This window comes from Lacerta agilis, chromosome 1 (genome assembly GCF_009819535.1).
Source record: "Lacerta agilis isolate rLacAgi1 chromosome 1, rLacAgi1.pri, whole genome shotgun sequence".
Classification (NCBI taxonomy): domain Eukaryota; kingdom Metazoa; phylum Chordata; class Lepidosauria; order Squamata; family Lacertidae; genus Lacerta; species Lacerta agilis.
The window spans coordinates 29,653,365-29,680,026 of NC_046312.1; the positions used below are offsets into that span (position 1 = coordinate 29,653,365).

The 26,662-nt window shown below is 42.7% G+C and overlaps 1 protein-coding gene across 1 annotated transcript in view; it reads left to right on the plus strand.

The window, feature by feature from the left end:
* Positions 1-17,812: 17,812 nt before the first annotated feature.
* The window catches only part of LTBP2 (latent transforming growth factor beta binding protein 2), a 124,346-nt gene continuing 115,496 nt past the window's right edge, over positions 17,813-26,662 (plus strand). Inside the window, exons 1-2 of the mRNA XM_033142668.1 lie at positions 17,813-18,771; positions 26,247-26,317. Of these exons, the coding sequence (XP_032998559.1) occupies positions 18,248-18,771; positions 26,247-26,317 (595 nt within the window). The 5' untranslated portion in view covers positions 17,813-18,247. The remainder of the gene's footprint in view (positions 18,772-26,246; positions 26,318-26,662) is intronic.

Consider the following 26,662-nt stretch of genomic DNA (forward strand, 5'->3'; position numbering starts at 1 on the left):
TTTTTAGGACCCTCCTATTTTCGTGATTGTATTTTAAATTCTTGTGACCTTAGGATGAAGGATGAGTAATAAATTATTATTCTTATTTAATAATAAGAATAGGCTGCAGCCGCATGTCAAATCCTGCTTCTCTTTCCCCACCTGAGATCTTGGAGCTGTAAGAAGTAACTGGCAGTGGAAGCAATGATGAGCTCAGGTTCCCTTCTCACTTCAGGTGTCCTGGTATATTTCAGCATCAATTCTTTTCTTTCCCTCACACTTTCATTATTGGGGGCAAAAGTGCGGAAGCTTTAGGATCTGGAGAAATTTTCCTCCTGGGATTTTGTTGTTGTTGTTGAGATGAGCAGATATTGCTTTTCACTCTGTCTTATATGTAGTTTGCCCTCTGACACCAGAACTTGGAAGGGACAATACAAGTGAGAAGAATGGCCTTTTCAGCCACAACTGCAGGGGCTACCCTGTCCTTTGACTTTGACGCCAGATGGACAGAGGTGTAAAAAGAGTTAGAGTAACTGCTGGCACCACTTCCCTGCAGCTCACTGTCCAGGAACTGCTGTCCTTGCTAAGGTTCTGCAGCTGGTCTAAGATGCTGAAAAAGTGAATAATAGAAAACGACAGAATCAAGTGGTAGACACAGCTAAATTATTCCCAGTGAGTTCCAGCTTCATAATGTGTGTTTGACAAGGGCAGTCAGGTGTCAATAGTAATGGCTGGGGTTGGAAAATAAACTCCCCCTTCTTGACTCCTGATGCTGTAGCCTACACCAAATTGGGGAGTGCTTCAGATTATACTGTCTGTTACAATATTTTACCTTGAGCTCTAAGGACCGTTAATTCTGAAATGGGGAATCATAAATCAACATCTAACTTGCATGGGATTTATTTATTGATAAGTAAGCCTTTTTTTGCTCATATAAACCTAATGGAACAAAGAAAGTGGAGTCTGTGAGCAAACAGAGTTGATTTTCTCCCTGGCCCACTTCACCAAATTATCTGTAGACGCATTTAATCTGCTGGACTGCTAAGTATAGAAGTTTGCAGCAAAGGATAACCTGTGGATGAGTTAGTGTTGCTACTTCACATCACTGTGGTTGGGCTGTTTTGTTTTTATAAAACAACATCATGTGGCCCCAGTGCACAGCTTTGTTATTAAGTCCATTGCATTAGGACTTGTATCCATCCATTCCACAAACTCTAGCCTGTGGCTCCTCTTGTTGATGTGTGCCACATGCCCAGTATGTTTTTGCCACTTGTAGCATCTATGCTTGCTGCAGATTGATCAGAACTAGAAATGGGAGTGGCTGGAAATGCCTGAGAGGTGCTTTTGTGCCAGTTATTAATATACTGTAAAGACTATGCACCTTGAGGCAAAGTGATGAGAGAGAGTTCAATTTAGCCCTCTGTTATCAGATATATTGTTTCTATGACTGAATTTTCCCAGACATTACTGGAATTTCAAAGGCAGAATTGACGTCCGTGGGGAAATTTCCAAAAGGTGGTGCTTTGTCCTGGATCTTAGGCAAGTGAATTGAAAAATCATGGGGGGTTTGGGGCTTTTTTTTCCTTTAAAAAGTTCAACTTTTATTCCTTTAAAAAGTTCAACAATTTCTGTGGGGTGTCCTGGTTTTTACTTTTTGAAATATGGCAATCCTATTTTTAGTTAGGCTGCATGTGCACCATGTATTTAAATGATGATTAAGTCATGGCTTCCTTCAAAGTATCCTGGGAATGATGACTTGATAAGTAAGGGTGCTAAGAGTTGTTAAGAGTTCCCTCATAGAGCTACAATTCTCAGAGCAGTTTAACAATCCATCCCTTTCCCCAGGAAACCAGATGTTGTAGCTCTGTGAGAGAGAAAGGGGTCTCTTAACAATTCTTAGCACCCTTAACATACTGCAGTTCACAATATCCTTTTAGAGTAGTCATGACTGTTAAAGTGGTATAATAGTGCTTTAAACACAAGAGGTGGAAGTGGCTTAGAACTGAAATACCTTGTTGGGATCTAAGCGCCCTTGTCCCTTAGTTTTCTGATGTTTGCTCCTGACTTCCAAAAGCAACGCAGGAAAGCAAAATTATTATTACTGTATTGTGTTTATTCAGATTTCCAGTGTGTTTTGGCCAAGATATTCTGAGCATATGCACTGTAATCCTATATTAAAAACAAATAACAAAATAATAAAATATGGTTTTTTAAAGTGTTAAAATCCCAGCCCACCCATAAATCTGAAGCATCAAATTAATTCTATAAGGTCTGTAGGGACTCATATTACAATTTGGGCACATGTACCTGAAAACAAAATATACAGTACACACATTTTATTGAATCTGAAGGGTGGGTTCATATAAAACCTGGACACATGCCACCTTGAAATTCTTGGAAAGGGTGAACAGGAAAGGACTGCACCCTTGCTTTCAAATTGTTTAAAGGGATACAAGCTAAAGTTTACACCCACGCACCCTTCACAAAAGGGCAAATGTGTGTGTGTGTGTGTGTGTGTGCGTGCGTGCGTGTGCATGCATACACACATGCATATATATATATGAAGAAAAATGCAAAGTGAAAATCACTTCAGAAAAATGCCTTGAGTTTACTTTGGAGAATCCCTAAGAATAGATGGGGCAGCCACAAAAATGCCTCTGTACATATTTTCAAAAAATGTAGCTTGGCACACTAATGGTATTGCTAGTTACAGGTAGGTAGCGTGTTGGTCTGCCATAGTCAAAACAAAATAAAAAATAAAAAAATTCCTTCCAGTAGTACCTTAGAGACCAACTAAGTTGTTCTTGGTATGAGCTTTCGTGTGCATGCACACTTCTTCAGATACACTGAAACAGAAGTCACCAGACCCTTATATATAGTGAGAGGGTGGGGAGGGGTATGACTCAAAAGGGTGGTGGGAATGGGTGATAGGTTGATAGCTAAGAGCCCAAATAGATGTGATCAATGAACAAAGAACAGCTTGAAAGTGCTGTTCAGAAACACTGAGCTCCCTTCAGTCCCAATGCTTCATACAGCTTTTGCATTCTCAGTCATAAATGTTTTCAAAAAAAGGTTTCCACTTTTATGCACCTGGGTTTCTCTCTAATTTGTATGCACCTGTTTACATGTAGAGTTGTGTGCCAACCTTCACAGTGTGTGGTCTGGGCCATTGTTAATATGAATGTACATGTTTAGACACCATCACCCCCATAGCGTCTGGCCTTGAGACACCCACAGGGCTGGCCTTTGCCTCTGTCCCTCCCCCTGTCTCAGAGGTGTTCTGTTTAAGTGAAAGCAGAAGAAATATTAAAGTAAACAAACACCAACTTGTAAACTGGGAGTTGCTGGACAGCTTTCTGCACTCCTTGTTTTGACAGCAGACCATCACTGACACACGTCTGGTTTTCTGGCTGAGCTACTTCCAAGGCTGGGGTTGTTGCCTCTGAGGATTTGTGCTGGATCTCACAGCGCTGATGAAGGTGGCCCGACATGAATGGATTGTCTGTGGAAACGTCTGTTGAATGCTATCCTGAGACTCTTCTGTGAATACGCCTTTGTTTTCAGCAGAAGAGTCTCAAATAACTACAAGTTCTTCCAGCCATGTATTTAACGACAAAGCTCAAGGTACGCATCATCTCCAGGATTTTTCCTTGCTGTCTTCTTGACTCTGCTTCTACTAATATACTGGCTCCCAGGGTCTTTTATCTTTCCATTTGGTTGTTCATCTTTTCCTAGTTTGTCGTCCTACTTGAAAGCCTGTGGCCAGTTCTGTTCCTCCCATTTCTAAAATATGATAGGGCTAGAGGGAATATAGAAAATGACAAATGATCAAGTGACAGAAGAACTTCATAGAAAGGCTGAAGTTTTGGGTGCTTTTTGTTGTTTTAAAAGGAGAGACTTGAGACAGATGATCATGAAAAATGTTGAGCTAGCAGAGAAGGATTTTTCACCCTTTCCAGGATTCAGCCACTAAATTTGGTTGCAAGTAGATTCAGAACAAACAAATGAAGTACTTCTTCACACAATGCACAATTAACTGATGGAATCCATTGCCATAAGATGGGTAAGATAGATTTGTTCTATTTTATTATATTTTTTACAAATTCACAAAATTAACAGTGAAATATTGTCCTAATGATAATAATAAACTGCCAAAAGAAGTTAATATGCATATTCCTGAAGAGCCCAAAATACCTGCCCCACCTCTTTCTGTCCCATCTCTACAGCCCCAACATTGGATAGATTTCCAACTAGCACCCTATGCTGCTGATCCTACCCAATATAACATTCCTGCCAACTCTGCCCCCCCAGCTCTACACATTTGGCAATAGGACTGAACAGAGAGCCTATATCTGAATGTACATGCATAGGCTCTCATTCAGACCCTCTAGTGAATGTTTGGAAGTGAATGAGGACCTGACAGCTCTGCTCTCCTATCCATGTGTTCAGTTAATGCATGGGGGCCTTTTTGTACAGAGCTGAACTATGCAGCAACCAGCACTTCAGCAATGTGTATCTCAAATAACAGGGTAGGCACTGCCGGGAATATCGCTCTGTCACCTTAGAGCACATAGGTGAGATCCTGGTTGATGAGATTGCTAGAAAAAAGGTGCTATGAACAAAAAGAGATCACTTGCCCATGCAAAAAGGTTTTATCCCTTTTGTTCATGGCTGTTGTGACTCCATGTTGTGTCTGTGTCTGTCAGTATCCTTGCGTCATCCTTTACTTGATCCTTTGGTGCTTGGAGTGCAGTTGGACATTTCTCCCAACAAGATGGCTGACAAGCAAACCACAGTCATGCTTCATTGGAACAACCCTCTTAACCTGGCATGAAACCCTGGGATGTCTGGATACTGACGAGAAAGGAAATGTGAGCCACACAGTAGAGTGAGTCATGTGGCTTTTATAGAATACAGAACCTCACCAGAATAGGAAACAAAAATTTGTCAGCTAAATTGGATTGTTTGATTGCATATTTTTATTATGGATGTTCATTTTTATTAAAGCTTAGGTCACTGGGTTTTTTGTTTTTTACTTCTAAGCAGCTTAGAAGGCCATTTTTTGGCATTAAATGATATTATTAACAGTATTGTTGTATTTGTTTGATTTATATTAAAATGTAATGATAAAACAACAAAGAACCACTTAGACACTCCTTAGTCAATACCATTAACAACTGAGAGCAAGGGTGCAGAACTTCCAACCCATAGGGCAAACTTAGCCTGCCAGGGGTTTAAATTTGGCCTGCAATAGCATTTTTTCCTAACCACACCCACCTGTCCCACACCTGATCTCACCTGTGATGCAAATAAAGATGTGGCTGCCAATGCACAATGGTGTCTTAAAGTGTGTTGCCAGTTGTGTGCAAGGGAAAGCAGGCTCCTCCTCTTTAAAGTGGCTCTTTTAAAGCTTCATGCACTTTAAAGCACCTATTTGCAAGCCTTGTGTGGCGCTTGAAGTCCCAACTTGGGACTTCAAAGTGCATAATTACCTGATCTCATTATTGTTGGCCTCACCCACCAGTCAAATTTGGCCCAAAAGGCCTGTGATCTGATAAAGATCTAGCTCAGAACCAAAAAGGTTCCCCAACAACTGCTGAAGGGGATCAAGTACAGCCTTTGATCCATGAGCTTCAAATTCATGGCTTCACCTCCTGGATACAGAGAAATGCCCCCCCCCACCCCCCTGGTCAGCGTCTCCCTTGCAGCAATCAGTTCCTAACGTCATGGAATGCATCCCATCTGCAGTGTATTAGGGAATGCGCTCAGTGACAGAGAGAAGCATATGTGGGGTTCTGAACCTTTTTTTAAGAGGGAAAAAAGGCTAATTAGCCGAAGGAACATGGCGCCAGGAGCCACATCTGGGAAGCAACTGCCATGCACACATGGAGTACTATCGTTTTAGCATGCTTGATATTACACAGTTTATGCTGTCACCAAAATGAGGAAGTAATGGGTAACGATTTATGACTAGTTCTCATGTCAAAAAAGACTTGAACCAGCTCTTGCCTGCAGAGCTTCTTTCCTCAGGTTAAAGAGAGAGAGATTAAAATCTCCAACTTATTGTGACTGAGTGTCTTGGATAGCAGAAGCTCTTGTCCACTGAAATGGGAACTTAGTGACGGTGCTTGAGTTCATACAAATACCTTCAAATGGGCAAGCCACATTTTTCAATCAAATTCGTGATAATTTCCCCCCATAGTGACAAAGTGGACATAGTCAACAAAAGAGTGGTGAAAGCTGTACTGGGATGCAATCTCAAAAATGATAGAATGATCTCAATACGAATCCAAGGCAGACCTTTTAAACATCACAGTAATCCAAGTTTATGCACCAACTACCGGTGCTGAAGAACTGAAATTGACCAATTCTATGAAGACTTACAACAACCGTATATAAATGACACCAAAGAGGATGTTCTCTCATTATAGGGGATGGAATGCTAAAGTAGGGAGTCAAGAGATAAAAGGAACAACTGGCAAGTTTGGCCTTGGAGTTCAAAACGAAGCAGGGCAAAGGCTAAATGGAGTTCTGTCAAGAGAACAAGCTGGTCATCATAAACACTCTTTCCAACAACACAAGAGACGACTCTACACATGGACACAGGGCCGTCTTAGAGGGATCGGCCGCTGTGGCATGGTGATCCCTTGGCGCCCCGGCGTGCCGCCTCTCCGCCCGCCTCCCTCCGCGCGTGGCTGCCCCTCGAGAGGGGGGTGGGCGAGGCGGGGGGTGAGGGGCGTGGTGCTGGAGCGGTGTGGGGCTTTGTGCGCCCTTCCAGCGCTCCAGCTGGGGCTCCGGGAGGCGAGGGCGGCTGGCTTGTAGGCCTGCGGGCACGCAAGCGCCCCGCCCGCCCGCCCGCGGGGCAGGGGCGGGTTGGGGAGGGGCGCCTGGCATGCCGGCGGGCTCGCGGGGCGCCCCTGGGGGGCCCGGCGCCCTGGTGTAGCGCGCCACCAGCCCCTATGGAGTGAGATGGCCCTTTATGGACATCACCAGATGGGCAGCATTGAAATCAGATTGATTATATTCTCTGCAGCCAAAGATGGAGAAGCTATATACAGTCAGCAAATAAGTATTATAGTATTTAGTGTTGCCTTAGGAAGTAGCTATAGCTTTTTGCTATTTCTTTTTTAAGATTTAGGTTTAAGAAGATGTTTATATGAAGTTTAATGGTTAAGTTATTGATATATTGTAACTGCTTGACAATGATATGATCCTGATATTCAGCTGGGGAGACTGAGGGAAGTCACCTAAATAATGTAAAAACAATTTATGAATGTAAGAACTTATTGTTCTTTTTTCTTTTCTTCTTTTTTTTCTCCCCCTAAAATTATCTTTTGTTTAAATGGTTTATGAAATTATCTTTGTTATAAATCTTACAAAACTAATAAAAATCACACACACACACACAATCAGCAAAAACAAGACCTGGAGCTGACTGTTGTGGCTCAGATCATCAGTTCTTATAGCAAAATTCCAGCTTAAACTGAAGAAAATAGGAAAAACCAATGGGCCAGTAAGACACAATCTAAATCAAATCCCTTATGAATACACAGTGGAAGTGAGGAACAGGTTTAAGGATTTAGATTTGGTGGACAAAGTGCCTGAAGAACTATGGATGGAGGCAGCAACAAAAACCATCCCAAAGAAAAGGAAATGCAAGAAAGCAAAGTGGCTGTCAATGAGGCCTTACAAATAGCAGGGGAGAGAAGGCAAACAAATGCGAGGGAGATCATGAAAGATACAGGAAACTGAATGCAGATTTCCAAAAAATAGCAAGGAGAGACAAGAGGGCCTTCTTAAATGAGCAATGCAAAGAAATAGAGGGAAACAACTGAATGGGAAAAACCAGAGATCTGTTTCAAGAAAATTGGAGATATGAAGGAACATTACGTACAAAGATTACCATATAAAGGACAAAAGTGGGAAAGGACCTAACAGAAGCAAGAAGACATCAAGAAGAGGTGGCAAGATACATAGAGGAATTATACCAGAAAGATATGGATGTCTTGTACACCCCAGGTAGTGTGGTTGCTGACCTTCAGCCAGACATCCTGGAGAGTGAAGTCAAATGGGCCTTAGAAAGCACTGCTAAAAACAAGGCCAGTGGAAGTGATGATATTACAGCTGAACTATTTAAATTTTAAAAGATGATGCTGTTAAGGTGCTACACTCAATATGCCAACAAGTTTGGAAAACTCAGCAGTGGCCAGAGGATTGGAGAAGATCAGTCTACATCCCAATACCAAAGAAGGGCAGTGCCAAAGAATGCTCCAACTACCGCACAATCGTGCTCATTTCACACTCTAGCAAGGTTATGCTTAAAATCCTACAAGGCAGGCTTAAGCAGTATGTGGACCGAGAACTCCCAGAAGTGCAAGCTGGATTTTCGAAGGGGCAGAGGAACCAGAGACCAAATTGCAAACATGTGCTGGATTATGGAGAAAGCTAGAGAATTCCAGAAAAACATCTACTTCTGCTTCATTGACTACGCAAAAGCATTTGACTGTGTCAACCACAGCAAACTATGGCAAGTTCTTAAAGAAATGGGAGTGCCTGATCATTTCATCTGTCTCATGAGAAATCTCTATGTGGGATAAGAAGCTACAGTTAGAACTGGATATGGAATAACTGATTGGTTCAAAATTGGGAAAGGAATACGACAAGGCTGTATATTGTCTCCCTGCTTATTTAACTTATATGCAGAATTCATCATGTGAAAGGCTGGACCGGATGAATCCCAAGCCGGAATTAAGATTGCCGGAAGAAATATCAACAACCTCAGATATGCTGATGACACAACCTTGATGACAGAAAGTAAGGAGGAATTAAAGAACCTTTTAATGAGGGTGAAAGAGGAGAGCACAAAATATGGTCTGAAGCTCAACATCAAAAAAACTAAGATCATGGCCACTGGTCCCATCACCTCCTGGCAAATAGAAGGGGAAGAAATGGAGGGCAGTGAGAGATTTTACTTTCTTGGGCTCAATGATCACTGCAGATGTTGACAGCAGTCACGAAATTAAAAGACGCCTGCTTCTTGGGAGAAAAGCAATGACAAACCTAGACAGCATCTTAAAAGCAGAGACATCACCTTGCCGACAAAGGTCTGTATAGTTAAAGCTATGGTTTCCCAGTAATGATGTATGGAAGTGAAAGCTGGACCATAAAGAAGGCTGATCGCCGTAGAATTGATGCTTTTGAATTATGGTGCTGGAGGAGACTCTTGAGAGTCCCATGGACTGCAAGAAGATCAAACCTATCCATTCTCAAAGAAATCAGCCTGAGTGCTCACTAGAAAGGACAGATCCTGAAGTTGAGGCTCCAGTACTTTGGCCACCTCATGAGAAGAGAAGACTCCCTGGAAAAGACCGTTATGTTGGGAAAGATGGAGGGCACAAGGAGAAGGGGACTACAGAGGATGAGATGGTTGGACAGTGTTCTCAAAGCTACTAACATGAGTTTGGCCAAACTGCAAGAGGCAGTGAAAGACAGGAGTGCCTGGCATGCTCTGGTCCATGGGTTACGAAGAGTCGGACAGGACTAACAACTAAACAACAACAACAACATAGTGACAAAATAATAACAGAGCATGCTTGCATAGATAATTTGGGGTTTTGTTGTTTGTTTTGCATTACACCAATAAATCAGTGTCTTTAAAATTAGCCGCCTCTTGTAGCTTACCCGTAACTAAGGTATTTGGAAATAATGTTGGCCATTTTAGAAGTTTTTTGAGCTATTTTTTTTTCCTTTGAAGATTCCTTAATAGCTGCAGATCTTGCCACAGACATCTCAGCTGATGCCAAGCAGGATTGTCCAATTTCCAAGCATATAAATTGTCAGGCTGTATAACACTCTCATCACAGATAATTTATTTTATTCTAGTGACGTTGGCTTCTTTCTTTCAACCCTCTGTAGTTAATCTCTTTTGGATGAAGTCTTGATTTTATAGTAGATTGTTCAACCTCTGCTTTATGTGTGAGTTCCAAAGAAATGAGATATTCTGTGCTTATCTACAGGACCTCTGCTGAGCAGTTTGTTGAAATCCAACTTGTATCACAGTCTCCCACAAACATTGCACTTCCTTATTTTGTGACAGATTTATTTCAAAGACTGATAAATATGGAATGAGATCCTGGATCTTGATTAACTTTAGGCATCTAAATACAACACATAGATCCCCCTGCTGAAAATTAGCTTGTCCTGGCAGTGCCATTTAAATATCTGGTGCCAGGAAGGATTTGTTTTAGGGGCAGGAAGGGGCTCATGCCAAGGTTCAAAGGTCAGGAACTTTCCACTGCTACAGAACAGATGCCTCCATTCCCTGGGTGGACTACCAGCTCTGCCCACAGAGGACGATGATGGGAAATGTAACACTTTCACCTGCACTGGGTGCTGAGCTGAAAGGGAGCTGCAGCGGGGGCACCGAATTTTGCTGTTGCACACCATTGAAATTTGAAAGCCCAAAATCTGTTCAGCTTCTTTTGGGAAGAGTTGTTGACTTATCAAATTGACAGCATGTCATGGATCTGATGAGCTGGATTCAGCCCAGTATACCTGAAGGAGCGTCTGTCTCCACCCCCATTGTTCAGCCCAGACACTGAGGTCCAGTGCCGAGCGCCTTCTGGCGGTTCCCTCACTGCAAGAAGTGAGGTTACAGGGAACCAGGCAGAGGGCCTTCTCAGTAGTGATAACGCCCTGCCATCAGATGTCAAGGAAATAAACAACTATCTGACTTTTAGAAGACATCTGAAAGTTTAGGGAAGTTTTTAATGTTTGATGTTTTATTGTGTTTTTAATATTCTGCTGGGAGCCGGCCAGAGTGGCTGGGGAAACCCAGCCAGATGGGCGGGGTACAAATAAATGATTATGATTATGATTATTATCTGGCTTATGAAGTTTTTTGCCACATTTGTTCATTGCTAAGGTGCCACAGGACTCTTTATTGTATAATGCACACTGATAATTATTATGACAAAAATGTATTCAGTTTTAAACTCAGTGTAAACTCAGACAAGAATATTTGGAACAGGATAGTGTTATAATATTATTAGGGACTTTCAATATGAGTTTAAATTATTAGAGCAGTTAGCTGGAGTTGTGATTGGGGTAATGTTCTTTTTGGAGGCAATGTTCCATTATACGTGACAGGATTAACTGATAATGTGACAGGATTAACTGAGATGAAAAGAGTCCATATTCTTGGAACTCTTTTCAAAAACTAGAAGAACAACGTTATCAAGAATATTGACAAGACCAGAAAAGACAGCTTTAAACTGTAAAACAGAGTTGGTTAACTTCTGGCCTGTTTCCCTTCCCCAAAGATTTTTGTGCGCCCCCTCAGTCCTCCCAAATTTATCATTTTAAAAAGATATTGTTTTTAGTCACTTTTTCAAAAATTGAGGGTTCCCATTGTTCCCCCTGTTTGGGGCGCCCTCAAAGTCCCCCCTATGCTGTTTATTTTTATTTTTTTAAAAAAAATATGACTGGCTACTCATGGGTGTTCCCCGCTTTTATAGAGTGATGCCAAAGGCTTTTGGTTGCCTCTCAAGACCCCTCCCCCAACATTTGTCCATTTAAAAAATAAGTTAGTTTAAAACCATTTTTTAAATGTAAAACTAAATTGCCAGCTGATCTTATGGGTACTTTATGATGCCAAAAGGTTTTTGTGACACCCCTCAAGACCCCCAAATTTGTCCCTTTAATTTTTAAAAACAAAAATCAATAAAGAATAATGGTTGATAAAAGTGATTTAAAATAGAATAGTTGATGGGAAAGCTTTTTGGGAGGCAGTCTGGAGTATCATGGTTCTCATCACACCAACGCTTTCACTTTGGCTGCAACTATGTTTACACTTTGGCCGCACTCACTTTGACATGCAGCCCTTTATCCCAAAAATGTTTCGCCACAAAGGGATTCAGACGACAAGGTTAAAAATGCTAGAGAGGTTTCAGGAGTGAACAAAGGAGAAATACTGGTAGCTTTTTCTCCAGCTCTGGCAAATCCCATCCTCCTTTTATATTTTTAGATTTTACACTGTTTTAGTTTTTAATTTTAGTTTTTAATGTATGTGTTGGAGAGCCAGTGTGGTGTAGTGGTTAAGAGTGGTAGACTCGTAATCTGGGGAACCGGGTTCGTGTCTCCACTCCTCCACATGCAGCTGCTGGGTGACCTTGGGCTAGTCACACTTCTTTGAGGTCTCTCAGCCCCACTCACCTCACAGAGTGTTTGTTGTGGGGGAGGAAGGGAAAGGAGAATGTTAGCCGCTTTGAGACTCCTTCGGGTAGTGAAAAGCGGGATATCAAATCCAAACTCTTCTTCTTCTTCTTGTTTCTTTTTTGTTTTAAGTCTCTTTGAGTTACTTTTTGTAAAAGAGCAACAAATAAGTTTAATAATAATAATAATAATAATAATAATAATAATAATACATTAGTTCTCCACACTGAGAGAATAGGTCCTTTTGTCTTGTAAATTGTGATCTGTGACATCTTGTTTTATCCAATGTTAGATCCATTGAAATCAATGAACATAGTGAACTTTTAATGGACCTACTCTGAGTAGAATTTAATTGGCAGTACCTGCTTTCTGTTTTACAAAATCTTCTTTGTATAATTTCTCATATTTGTTATATACAACTGTGCTGAAGCTTGGCAATGAAATATTATTTTTGTTGTGAGCCCATACCCCAGAAAATCCATAGCTTTCATTTGCACCGGTATTCTGCCATCACGCAACATGACCAATGTAAAATACTGTATCCAAGTTCCTCCAATAAAAATGGAATGGTCGTGTGGATTTTCATGTGACTGCATGTAATGGGGACAGAAAAGTATGGTTCCAGTTACAGGTAGGTAGCCGTGTTGGTCTGCTATACGGTAGTAAAATAATTTTTTTTAAAAAAAATCCTTCCTGTAGCACCTTAGAGACCAACTAAGTTTGTTCTTGGTATGAGCTTTCGTGTGCATGAACTTGTAAAGAGCCAATGATTTAAAACTTCCTGGGTCTCCCCCTCTGTTGATCTGAGTACCGGTAAGTTGCAGGTGCCACTGGCAAGTTTAGGGTGTTGGGAGGGCATTTCATTAATCCCTTACATTGTGGATTCTTTGCATTCTTTTCCTATGTTCTAAAGGAAAATTATATCCTTCCTCTTTCTCAGGCTCTTGCAGTCTCAATTATTGCTCCAAGAGCTAATTGGTTCTCGCTGTGTGTGGTTATCCAAAGAGGTTTAATTGGCTGTGTAGACAGCCAACTTCGTATTTGTTGCAAATAAGTGAAACAGTACCTCCTGTGAGGAAAATCTTCCACAGACGTAAGTAAATATTGTGTAATACAGAAAAATGCATAAAATAATTTCGGGGGGGGGGGGGGTCAGCAAAGTCTAGGCCTCTTGAGTGTTGGGTTTAGATACCAAATATTTTTTTTTGTTTTGTTCCAGGGCTACATAAGAAAGTAATTAAGAGGAGACTGGGAGGACATTTTGCTTTAGAACAAAACAAAAACAAAAATCAGTGATGACTTTTATCGAGCCACACTCTCTGGATTCAATAGCTATGCACATGCTATCACAAACTGATCTCTAGAAGGAGATGAGGACCGCATAGAGAATGGAGTGCTTAGCATGCAAACTTGGAATCCTAATGCACCCACTTAGAAGTGCCAAGCAAAAACCCTTCAATGGCAAATCAGCAACAGGATAGATAAAGCACAAAGCACCAGTTTGGCCACATCTTTCAGGGCTTATTCATTACACATGGTTAGTTACAGGTGTTTGCTTGTTTGCCTGTATAAAAAATGTTCGTATGCTACTTTTCCGTTTGAGGGTGGCTCACTATAATAATGTTAATTTCTTCAAAACTTAGCATGTCCCGTACTGTCACCCCACCCCACCTCATCTAGTCCCAAATGCACAACGTGATGTTCCACACTCAATCCTGTCTTACGAGAACCCAAGAGGAGATGTTCCAATTGGCACCTGTTCCCCTTTCCCACAACCAATTGCTGTTTACACAACCAATTGCTGTTAAGCTTATACCACCCTTTTCAGCCGTACTGTATCCACAGCTGCATTTGAATGGCTTGTGTTGCATGACTTTGAATTACTCTTTGCAGAAACAGATGTATTGGCTATAGGTCAGAAATCTATGAGTTCCCAAGGTTCCCACTACTGCTTATATGCATCCATCAAATTTTGCTATTCTGTATGACCTAAAAAATGGCAAAGTTTTATGGATAAAAAAAGAAAAGAAATGTCTCCCATGACCCTCGTTACATTCCATGGTTCACCTCTGGTAGTTTATAATTGTTAAAAACCTTCAAGAAATTAAGATGAAATTTCCAAAGCTTGGCTACTACTTGGATTTCACTTGAGCCCAATTAAACAGACTAATCTTGGGCTTCACATTTGTATCGTTTGTCCCTTCATGAAGATTCCATGGGTGGAAGTTTGGATTTAGAACAGGCCTAGCTCATACTGTAAAACTTCCAGTGCGTTCAGCAGGAAGCCCTGTGGAAGAATGTGCCAAGATGGCATTAGGTCAATAACTTACTTGTATTAAAATCTTTATTTATGTCAACTATTTATATACTGCTTAATATTGTAGTTTCTAAGCAGAGTACAATGAGGTTATAGAAGAGATGCAAAATATAAAATCAGTCAAAATTAATTAGAAAAGCTTACTAAAATGGCCTGCTTATTAAAAAAATGTCTTTACCGTGCATCTGAAGCTCAACAGGGACACTAGGCAAAAAGATTCCCCCTGCATTGGAGGGGATTGCACTAGATGACCCTTATGGTCCCTTCCAACTCTACAGTTCCATGATTCTATGATTCTAGTCTGATCACAGCTGGGAGGAGGTTCCACAGCATTGGACCCACAATACTGAACACACAGTTCCTGGTAGGTGTGAGCTGTGTATCTAAGCCATGAGGGAACAGTAATAGGTATTTCCTTGAAGACTTTTGTGATCAGACATATCAAGTGGTCCTGAAGGTATCCCAACAGAGCACCAGCATTTTGCATGAGGTAGAGCTGGAGCTTCTGGACCAGGCTTTGCAATATCGATGTCTTGTGGTTTCCAATGCATGAATCACTATGGCCCAGCTATCCCTGTCAAAGAATGGCAATAGTTGGTGTGTTGTTGTTGTTCAGTCGTTCAGTCGTGTCCGACTCTTCGTGACCCCATGGACCAGAGCACGCCAGGCACGCCTATCCTTCACTGCCTCTCGCAGTTTGGCCAAACTCATGTTAGTAGCTTCAAGAACACTGTCCAACCATCTCTTCCTCTGTCGTCCCCTTCTCCTTGTGCCCTCCATCTTTCCCAACATCAGGGTCTTTTCTAGGGAGTCTTCTCTTCTCATGAGGTGGCCAAAGTACTGGAGCCTCAACTTCAGGATCTGTCCTTCTAGTGAGCACTCAGGGCTGATTTCCTTGAGAATGGATAGGTTTGATCTTCTTGCAGTCCATGGGACTCTCAAGAGTCTCCTCCAGCACCATAATAGTTGGTGTACCAATTGAAATTGGTAAAAAGGCATTCCTAGCTACTGAGGCTACTTGATACTTCAGTAACAAAAAATGGGTGCAGAATCACTTCCCAATTACTTTCAGAGGGAGTGCAACCCCATTCAGAACAGACGACTGCCCAATATCTCAAACACAGGAACCACCTACCCAGTACCCACACTGCCTCCATCTTCCCGGGGTTCAGTTTATTGGCTCTCATATAATCCACTGTGTCCAGACATTGATCCAAATCATGCATAGCCTCTCCTGGCTCAGATGTTATGGAGAAATAGAGCTGTGTGTCACCAGTACACGGATAACACCTTGCCCCAGTACTCCCGGTGACTGCTCCCTATGGATAAAGATGCATTAAGGACAAGATCATGCCTGTGGCACACCATAGCACAAGGACCATGGGGCCAAAGCCTGAGGTGATCTGTTTCTCCCCCGATGGTGCCAAATGAACTCTACTTTTACCTGTATAGGTGTCAGAATACTGATCCTGTTCCATTTGAGCAGCAAGCAGGGCCAAATTAGATGTGACATTATTTACATATTTTGCCTTTGCATGATTTAAAATAAATAAATACATGCCGTATTCCAACCACACAAGAGCTAAAGACATGACTAATGCTCGAAGCTCAGTCTATTGGGTATTAGTATTAGTCTATTGGGTATTAGTCAGAAAAGTGTCAGATTCTTTAACATAAGGGAGCCCAAGCATTCAGTGAGCCTGGTTTGCATGTCATGCTAAGCCACAGTTAATGTTTTTCACTATGTTTTAACATAAGTGAGCAGCATGCTAGTTCATGCTGCCCAAAAGTCGCCACTGTACTCCTTCTCTGCTCCTGTCCTCTTTGTGCTGGCAGCAACCAACCCAAAAGCCTTGACTTCTCCTATCATCCAAACCTGGCTCACGGTTTGCTTCTCTGCTTATAGCTCATGGCTTATTTGGAAGAAACAAAGCAGATGTGGTTTGTTGCTCCCAGCAAGACATGGCCAGGAGCAGATGAAGCCTGAAGCAGGAATTTCAGAGCAGCATGCACTAGCATGCTGGTCATTCATGTTAAACCACAGTTTAACATTAGCTACAGTTCAATCGGATGTGCAAACATAGCCAGAGGCTAATTGCCCTCTGTCAAACATTCCTTAAAGCCAATATTAGAACCTTTAGCAAAAAAGAAATCAAAGTAATAATTAGGAGTTAGGTAAACCCAAAGCAGCACTGATGAAAAATAAATTAAAAGGTCCCTGTAGCTTCCACATACTAATTGCCATCTTCTTAACCCTTTTTGTCACTCACAGCCATTGTATGTACATTGTATGTGCTAGTCTGAGAAAAAGAAAATAATTCAAACTCGAATCTATTTGATGGAGACATGAGAATTGCAAATAGTACTGTATAAAGAAAGCACACACACGGATGCATGCCAGTGGTTCTTGTGCTTTGAGCTCTGCACTGAAATGGACATAGTATAGGCTATGTAGCTCAGTGCTTTACACATGGGCCAGGTTCATTCATTGGTATATGCAGTTAAAGGATCTCTGGGCCAAACAATATGTTATGTTAAATGTGTGGTTTGTTCTTGCGACTTTCTTTTTTTAAGGAGCTGTGGGATTGAGGTTTGATTCAGACTGGAGTGATGGCATTGTTGGGATTTAAGCACTTCCTCCTGTGCCACAGTCCCGATGAGACTCCTCACTACTTGCACAAAAGGAAGAACAGCGTACCTCCCAGTGCAAATAACCTTGGGGTGTTTTGATTGGGACCGTGGCACAGAGGATACTTCCCCCGCACGCACGCACCAGCTGCTCCTATTCAGAAAGAAAGGAAGCAAGTGAAACCACACAAAACATACTGTATAGTTCGGCCTTCATTAAACAGTGCTATTCCGGAGAGCAGAGAGACCCTGTGATCTGGGGATTCCTGTCACTTGTGTCTTGCATCTATTCATACCCACCTTTGCTCCACCTTCAGTAAAGAATTACAACTGCGCAGGAATTTTAGCTTGTGCTGCAAATTCAGGAAGCCGACTTGCAGATTTGTTCAGTATGATGGGTGTGTGTGTGTGTGTGAGAGAGAGCGTGTATGTGTGTTACACACACACACACACACACACACACACACACGCTTTAAGAGCAAACTTTTTTTTTGCATAAGCTTTGAATGGGCCTCTCCGGTTGCTCATGGGTTAATAGTTCTGTCTTGTAAATTGTTTCCCTTTGCCAAAGTGGGTGTTGCTGGAATGTCTCTTGTAAGGAGGGGGGCTGAGCTGTGTCCTCTGGAGAGGGGCGATGTCAGCATCAAAAAGGCACAAAAGGGGGAGGTTTCCAAAAATAAAACTGTCCATCCCCTCCAGAGCCAGCCAGTGCCAGAGGCAAGTGAGAAGGTGCTTGGAGCTGTCTTCAAGGAACACACGCTCTGACAGCCAGAGGGAGAGGGGACGGGGAGAGGAAAGACGGGGCGTTCTCATTCTTTCTAAGGTATGAGGACTGCAGCTGCAGCTTTGGGAAACCTGCACCGTTGGGCTTTCTCTGTGCTCCTGCCCCTCTGAGCATTCCTTCCCCTCCAGACAGCAGGTACTGATTAAGCCCTTTGCATACATGTACCTGAAGATGTGAATGGCTCCGAAACGTGCCTGAGGAATTTAGTCCAGCTGCCCTTTCTTCCTCCTCCTCCTCCTCTTCTTTTTTCTAAACTCCAGTTGCACTCTGAGTTATATGAAACTTCCAGTCCAACAACTGAGTTCTTTCCCTCTTGGACGGAAACCATGAAGGGATCCTGGAGGAGCCTTCTCCCATTTACTGTAGCTCTTTTTGTAGGGGTTGGCGAATGTCAGAGAGACTTTGCTGGGCAATTTGACCCAAGTCCTTCCTTCAGAGCTAACTCTGGAAGCAGAGAGACGACTCAGCTGAGATTCCGGAGCCAAGGGAGTTCAGGACCCGCAAACAAAGTGTTCAGTTTGTTCCAGGTACACAGTTCCCCTTCTCCCTTGGATCATGTTCCTGCCACCCCTAAGACGGATGTAGCCTCTAACGCCTGGGTGAGAAACTTGGCAGCGAGGGAAAACAGAAAGCCGCACACTGCTCCCACAGACCACAAGCTCCCTGCTCCCACCAATGTCAGATCCCAACCCATCAATCCCGGGACAAGAGCTGATGCTCCCGGCAGAAGCCCAAGCTGGACTCCACAGAGACAGAGAGTGGACACCTCGCACCAGTGGCTACGGAATGGGCCGAGGCCACAGACAGCGACACAGCCGAGGATGCAAAATTCCCGAAGCCGAATGGTAGGGTAAGTGCAGAAACCGCTTTCAAACTGTCAGGCAAGGTACTTGCAAGATTTGACAGCTGCTTCCTCACAGTCAGAGCAGAGCTATGATGGCAGTTTTGCCCTCAAACTTTAGTTTTCAGGGCATGGCAACTCACCCAGAATCTAGTTGCAATGATGTTGTCCCAGAAAATGCCCACCTTTTTAAAAGAAAGAGCGAACTAGCCAGATCTTGTATCACAAAAGAATCTTAAGACTGTGCAATGTACAGCAACAATGCACAGCACTGTCCCATGCCTAGCAACAATATGATCCATGGTCTGCTTAAGCTGTTCTGTCATCTGTACCTGAGGGAGATGTACCTAAAGGTGATTAGAAACGTCGCAACTGATAGTTTCAGTGTGGTATATATACACCGTATGCGTGCCTAAGGCCTATTCACTGTCTGTGCAATATGCATACACATTGAGACACTGAGTGCATTTAACACTCCCACCCACTGTCATTGTGGTGGATGTGCTTTTGCTCAAGATCTGCACAAAGTATTCATATGCCATTCGTGTGTACAAAAATAATAATATCCACTTTGATTTCCAGGCTGTGGGGTTTGCTGCATATGTCAAGGACTGTTTTCTGTGCATTATGATGCGTCTTTGTTACTGCCCTTTTGTTAATGATATGGATCTGTTGATTTTTTAAGAAGAGGGTGTTAAGTAACATGACCACCTATGTAAAACGAATGTAAACAAAGTACAGTTCCCACACATCTTTTTCTTGCATAAAAATCATGGTTCTGTGATGTCTACTTTATTAGTATTATTGCTTGCTTAACTGTGTTGATCTTACAGCCCCATGGAATATATCAGGCCATTTAGAATGTACTTGTAATATATTAAACGGGACTACTGGGGTTGCATTCTTTTTTCATTGGTGGTAGTGGGAATGTTATTTCAGTTGTCTGCATTATGTTCTTCATCAAGGTGTTCTCCAAGGAGCTTGTATAGTGCAGATGTTCTCGGTCTGTGGATCACTGATGGTCTGCAAGCTCCTTTCAGGTGGTTCATAGAAATGGTGCAGAGCAGGTGAGAATACCTGTATATGTATTTGGCGCTTTTTCTCTGAGAACAGAACCGGAGACTGCTTTAAACAGAATCAGATTTATCAAAATGGCTAACAAGGCTCTGGTCTAGGGCCTGTGATGTTCATGAGATTATTTTCGTTTTATTTTCACACTTTTATTATATTTTTCAAAAATCTTTTAAATGTTATAAACCACTTGGATATATTTTTGTGATATAGTTGCATATAAATATTTTTATATCAACAAATAAATAATATGGCACTGTTTTTTTAATGATGATGCCAGTAGGGAACAGATAATTAAATGGTTCACCAAGACCCCCAGCAATGTTCAAGTTGTCCACACACGCAAAGTTTGAGAACTGCTGTAGTAATGAATAGGGAGGCTTTTATGAACATCCCTCAAGCTGTGTTGCTATATTAAAATCTGCTCCTAGGGAGCGCTCTCTGTCTGAGTTAGGCTGGGTCCCTCTGCTGCTTTTAAGAGACTCTGGTGATTCATTGTGCTGCTATCATCCCAGCACTTGAACTTGTCTCCAGCATTTTGTGAGGTGCTGATGTCCCACATGTGCCCTTCCCAGTATTTCCTGTGTAGAAATGACAGGGCAGATATGGATCACGGCTAATGCCATGTGTACACTGATTCCCAAACTAGTGGTGAGAGTGCACTGGATGCAGAGTAAATGGGAGTGTGTATACAGCCCCCATTTACATCCGAGCAAGTCTTATTCCATATTTTCTAGTGCTTTTCCTTGTCACTTTCCTTATCACAAAACATATGACTTTGGGGGGAAGTGAATTTGTTGTGCAAGACCTCCCAATCAACTACAGTGGTACCTCAGTTTAAGAACTTAATTCGTTCTGGAGGTCCGTTCTTAACCTGATACTGTTCTTAACCTGAGGTACCACTTTAGCTAATGGGGCCTCCCACTGCCACCACACGATTTCTGTTCTCATTCTGAGGTAAAGTTCTTAACCCGAGGTACTATTTCTGCGCTAGTGGAGTCTGTAACCTGAAGCGTCTGTAACCTGAGGTACCACTGTATAACGGTGCAACCTGAATTTGCCAGCAATATGTGATTGAATCCCACCCAAAATAGTGACACTCTGGAAAAGGACTCTAGTGTAGGGAGAGAGGGTTAGCTCCTTCCTCCTCACATGTTTGGACTCTTTAATGTCCTCTGGCTCCGCTGGCTGCAAGAGAAGCAGACCTCAGGAAGGTCTTAGCTTGTACTACACTGCTTAAGGGTCAGACCAGATAAATTCACCCCAGCAAAGAGCTCTTACATGGACACTGGCCTAGAGAATGTCAACTTTACAGATGTCAAATATACGCTTCATTTTTTAAAAACTGAGTATTTGGCAATCCTTACTCTTGCTTCTACCTATATTCCCATGTAAATAAGGTTTCAAAAGGAGTGCAGTCAGCAAACTACTTTGCTGATGCACGCTGGATATTGACCTGCATGCAGAATTGGGTCTGTTGTTGAATCACTATAAAGCAGCTCCCAGGAGTGTAGGAATATCGGAAACTGATTAGTATGGCTTCCACTGGCTGGCAGAGTCTATTCAGGATTTAAGATAGGGAGTCTATTCCAGCCTTACCTGGAAATGCCAGGGATTGAAACTGGGGTCTTCTGCTGGAAAGCAGATGCTCTACCACTGAGCTATGGGCAATTTAATGTGCACTGTGGGTTGAGATGAGGGAGAAATTCAGTTCAGTTTGCAATTTATGTTAACAAGATGCAAACTGAAACACATGCACACTTCGGAATTTGCACTTCTCTGAATTTTGGCATGCAGCTCTCCAGCTACAGATTGTGTGTAAAAATGCATATGCTACTCAGTGTGTGTCTATAAATGTATATATTAGGGAACATAACACGGAAAAATGCATTCTGTTAGGAAAAGTTACTTTGCAAAAATGTGTACATTAGGTAAAATTGTGCGCACACAATGTGCATATTAGGAAAATTTTGCACTAAAATGCTGATCAACTTGCACAAGGACTTAAAAATAAATGAAAAATCCAAACTGGTGTGGAAATATGAACAACTGAACGTATGGTTGGGAAAAAAATGAGAAAGTGAGAGATATTGAAATTAACATATCCACCCATCCTTAACCAGGGGTCCTCAAACTAAGGCCCAGGGGCCAGATGCCGCCCAATCTAAATCCGGCCCACGGACGGTCAGGGAATCAGTGTGTTTTTACATGAGTAGAATGTGTCCTTTTATTTAAAATGCATCTCTGGGTTATTTGTGGGGCCTGCCTGGTGTTTTTACATGAGTAGAATGTGTGCTTTTATTTAAAATGCATCTCTGGGTTATTTGGGGGCATAGGAGTTCGTTCATTTTTTTCTTCAAAATATAGTCCGGCCCCCCACAAGGTCTGAGGGAGTTTGCTGACCCCTGTCCTTAAAAATGGGGTGGGGGGTTGAGAGAGGAGCAGAGCTCTTCCTCTGCCTATTTCCCCTGAAACCAAGGGTCTGTGGTTGGAAATTTCCCTTTCTGGAAAGAGAGAAAGAGATAGAGACAGTTTGAACTGGAAAACCATAGCTGGGGCATCGTTTCCCCTGCTTCAGCCCCTGCTTTGTAGGGAATCCACGGGCTGACTGGGCATTGCTAGTTGAGCATGCCACAAAGCCAGCACAGCACAAGTGGGTGGGGAGTCTGCTTTCCTGCTCACTTGTAGGAAGCTGGCTTCTCCTTGGTGCACCATCCTTCTCCCTCCTATAAACATGCTGTGGTCCTCAAAGCTGCAGGCATTTATTTTGAATTCTTTATGAGGCAAGGAAAACCACACCACATTCAAGTCACTCAAATGCTGAGTAAATTGTTTAAATATAACCAGATGCTTGGGTGTGTGTGTGTGCTTGCTTATTGTGCAAGGGGAAAGTAACTGCCCCTTTAGTCATCTCCGTAGCCCAAAGCCACTGCCAGAACCCACAAAGCATGTAGTTTACCCATTAAAATGCTCTTTAATAGGAAGTTGAGAAGACTGTGTCCCTTTCTTTACTCCAGCCTTTCCAAATGTGGCACCCTCCAGATGTTTTGTACCCATCACCCCTGACCATTGGCCATACTGGCTGGGACTGATGGGAAATGTAGTTCAAAACTCTGGAGAAAGCTTTCTCCATCCTCAGTGCAACGTGCTTTTGCTGCTGCCCCTGCCAATGATGGCTGTTCACATGCATTTTTCTAATTCTGGGGATAGTTTTGGAGCCGTACCCCATATAATGTTTTTTGGTTGCACACCTAAGATTCTTAACATGTACGCTTATTTGGACAGTCATGTACCACACGTGTCCATTGACTGAAGATCCAGGATCAATTGCAACTCTCCATCAAGTGCATTCTTGGTCACAATAGCCAGATGTGCTGCCATATAATGCATGGGATTGCCCTGTTGCATCACATTTGCTTGGGGGTCTGAAGAACAAATTTATTTCATAATCTGTGGTTCTACCTTACCTTTTATAGCAGGGTTGGAAAACCTACAGGCCACAAGTCAGTCTTGGCCCACCAGGGAGTCCAATTTGGTCCATGAGGCCGTTTCCCCCCAAACCACACCAAACTGTAAATTAGCTGATGTCACTCCAATAGGCAGGTCATGTCAGCTGATGGGTGGAAGACGAGGTTCAACTCTGTGTTGGGAGCTGGTGTGTGTAGCCAAAGAAGCTGGGTTTAACTTTCACTCATAAGCTGATGGGGCATGGTTTAAATCTTGCTCAGACCCATGTAGGATGAACACATAGTTCCATCCTGCTCTGTGCTGCTTTGCCAGTGTGCTCCCTGCAGAACCCCCCCCCCCACTTTGTGGGTCAACTTTGACAAGTGGATAGCTGCAGGGAGGGGCTCACATGATAATACCCCTTCATAAATTTTAAAACATATGAGATATGAATAGGATCATGCCTGCCTGCTATGTTCTGTGTAGGTTTGACATCAGTGTGAAGAGGCTGCATGCAAACGGAGGTTTGTCTCCATGTGAGAGTGAACCCTGATTGTCTCAGGGTCCCCCACTTGTATGGAGAAGCTCTAGATGAGTACATCTGCATGTTCACTTGGCCCCTTTGCACTGAAGCCAAATGTCTGGATGGTGGAGGGTGTAGCTGATAGATGTGATCCTGGTGTTCCACCGTGTTCATCAGCATGTGAGGGGTATCCAGATCCAGAGGGCACCAGGTTCGTGGCGAAGGCAGCTGTATCCTAACAGAACAGGCACTAGGACCTGAAACCTTTCTAGCCTCCCTCTGAAGAAGGGCTGCCACATTTCCAGATGGGCCTTCAAAGAAATGAATGGAAAGAACCAGCGATTTCCTCAAAACCTCTATAACCCTGGTGCCAAACCCAACAAGTGTCCATCTGTACTTCAGTGCTTATGAATTGTTAGTATCATAAAAGAAGAGGAACAGTTATTTTAAGGTTCTGAAGCTATTGCCTACTTATAATGAACACCTTCCTTACCCTCGCTGAAAAATCCACTGTGTAAACAATGCATCGCTCTGAGTTTAATGCAGGGGCCCACAGCCTCCCCCCTTGCTCTCCTATGCATCAGTTAACCTTTAAAGAGGGGGAGAGAGAAGGAGGGAGGGAGGGAGAGAACGAACACCCATGCCATACATTTAAAGCACTCCTTAGCCCCTTTAACAGTCAGGGCTTCCCCCAGAAAATCCTAGAAAGTGTAGTTTGTTAAGGGTGCTGAGAATTGTATGACCCTTAACAGAACAGCTGTTTGCCTGTATGATGCTAACTTTGCAGCTCTTCGCCTCCAACACTGCTGGTGTACAATGCCCAGCTGTAAAGTGTACAGTCTCCCCCTCCCTTTGACCACCTGGATGGACATAGGGCTTCTTCCCTTTACCCATTTACTAGTCAGTGGTTACTGCATTATCAGGTAGTAATTCTGCTGTGTGTCTACATCAGCTGTGATTTGATCATTCAGCTGTTCCCAATGCAGAGATGTAGCAGAACTACTGTTCCTCATAGGAGACTGTTGTTTCTCTGCATGAATCACTGGCCAAGGTTTCCAAACATGAAGCACAGTCAGAAGAATGACAGGGTCCTCAGGGGGAAGACACTTCTTCCTTATACATTTGTAGAACTAAACTGATTTGGATGTAAGAAAGAAGTATGCTTCCGGCATTAATTGTGTTAAAGTGTTACGTGGTTATTGGAAGTTTGTGACATGCTGCTGTAAGGTGTATGTGTGTGTTTAAGCAGCTTTTTTACCCTAAGGCAGGTAGCCAGGTGTGGGCAACATAACTTGTTTTTAACGTGAACAAGCTGTGCATGTCAAAACAAAATAAAATATTAAAAAAATCATTCCAGTAGCACCTTAGAGACCAACTAAGTTTGTTCTTGGTATGAGCTTTCGTGTGCTACTGGAAGGAATTTTTTAATTTTTAATTTTTTTTTGACTATGGCAGACCAACATGGCTACCTACCTGTAACTAAAGCTGTGCATGTGTACTAGATTGCAATGGGACTTACTATATGCCAAGGTTCTGGAGCTTATTCCATCAGGAATTGCTGGTTTGGTTTACAGCCAGAGCTTTCCTCGTAGCATGGTGAGTCGTCCTGCCTACAGGAATCGCTGCCAGGTTGTGCCAATAAGTTGAGGAAAGTATTGGAAATGTTTTCCTACTTTGCACTCCTCTCCATCAGTTTTGCAAGATCCCAGTTTACAAATCCTTGAGCAGGAATAGGAAGCTATGCTACTGCCTTCTTTGCCGTAACACGGTTGGCCTGGGGAAAACATAAGCTGAGGTTGTCAGTAGCTTAGAAAAAAACACTTAAACAAATTGCACAAGCTGCAGATATCAGTCTTCTCAATTTTTAATGGAAGCACCCATTAGATTCTGCTACATGCTCAAGAGTACACAGCAATGCTACATAATGGCTTGGAGTAGTTTAGCATAACCTTCCCTAACCCTCCATATGCTTTGGACTACAACTCCCAGCAGCCCTATCCAGCATTACCAGTGGTCAGGAATTATAGAGTTTGTAGTCCACAATATCTTGAGGGCATCACATTTACTACCCTGCTCTAGAACAGCGATAGGGGACCTGAGACCTTCTAGATGTTTGCTGGACTACAAGTCCTTTTAATTCCTGATCTTGGACCATGCTGGATGAGGCTGAGGTGTGTTGAAATCCAACAAGATCTGGAATGCCCCAGTTCTCTATCCATGCTCTAAAATCATATGTATCACAAATGTCATTCTTGTCACTAGTACCAGTAGATGATGGAATCTCTCCTTTTTAAATTTCAACCGTGCAGGTGTCAGCTGAGGTTTCTTAATGGAAGTTCAGGCACTTTAGGAAGGAGATAACAATAGCTAAATAAAGGAAGGGGGGTTTCAAGGTGCACTCAATGTACCATTCCTAAATTATTATTATTTTGCAACTTTCTAGGCCAAATGTCTGTGGGGGTCAGTGCTGCTCAGGGTGGACAACAGCTCCTGGGACCAATCGGTGTATTAAACGTGAGTATAAAGAATAAAATCATCTTCTCGGTGATTATTATATTAGGAAGTGCTATATTATACAGTCTCAGTTCCCATAGTAAGGGGCACAGGTGCACCTAAGCCCTGTTCAGGCATTTAAGAAGTGTGGTCAACAAGCTTTGGGGTGGGGGATGATGGTCATAGAAACATACTGTATCTCTCCCGTTCACTTCTGGAATGAACCAGCTGAATAGAAAGTGACCACAAAATTGGGCCTGAAGGGAGCCCAGCCCACACACGAATAGATGTGTTCAGGCATTCAAATGAACATGTGTGTTGACTAAAGTTTTCTTGGGGTGTATTAAAACACAGGTTTGATGCAAA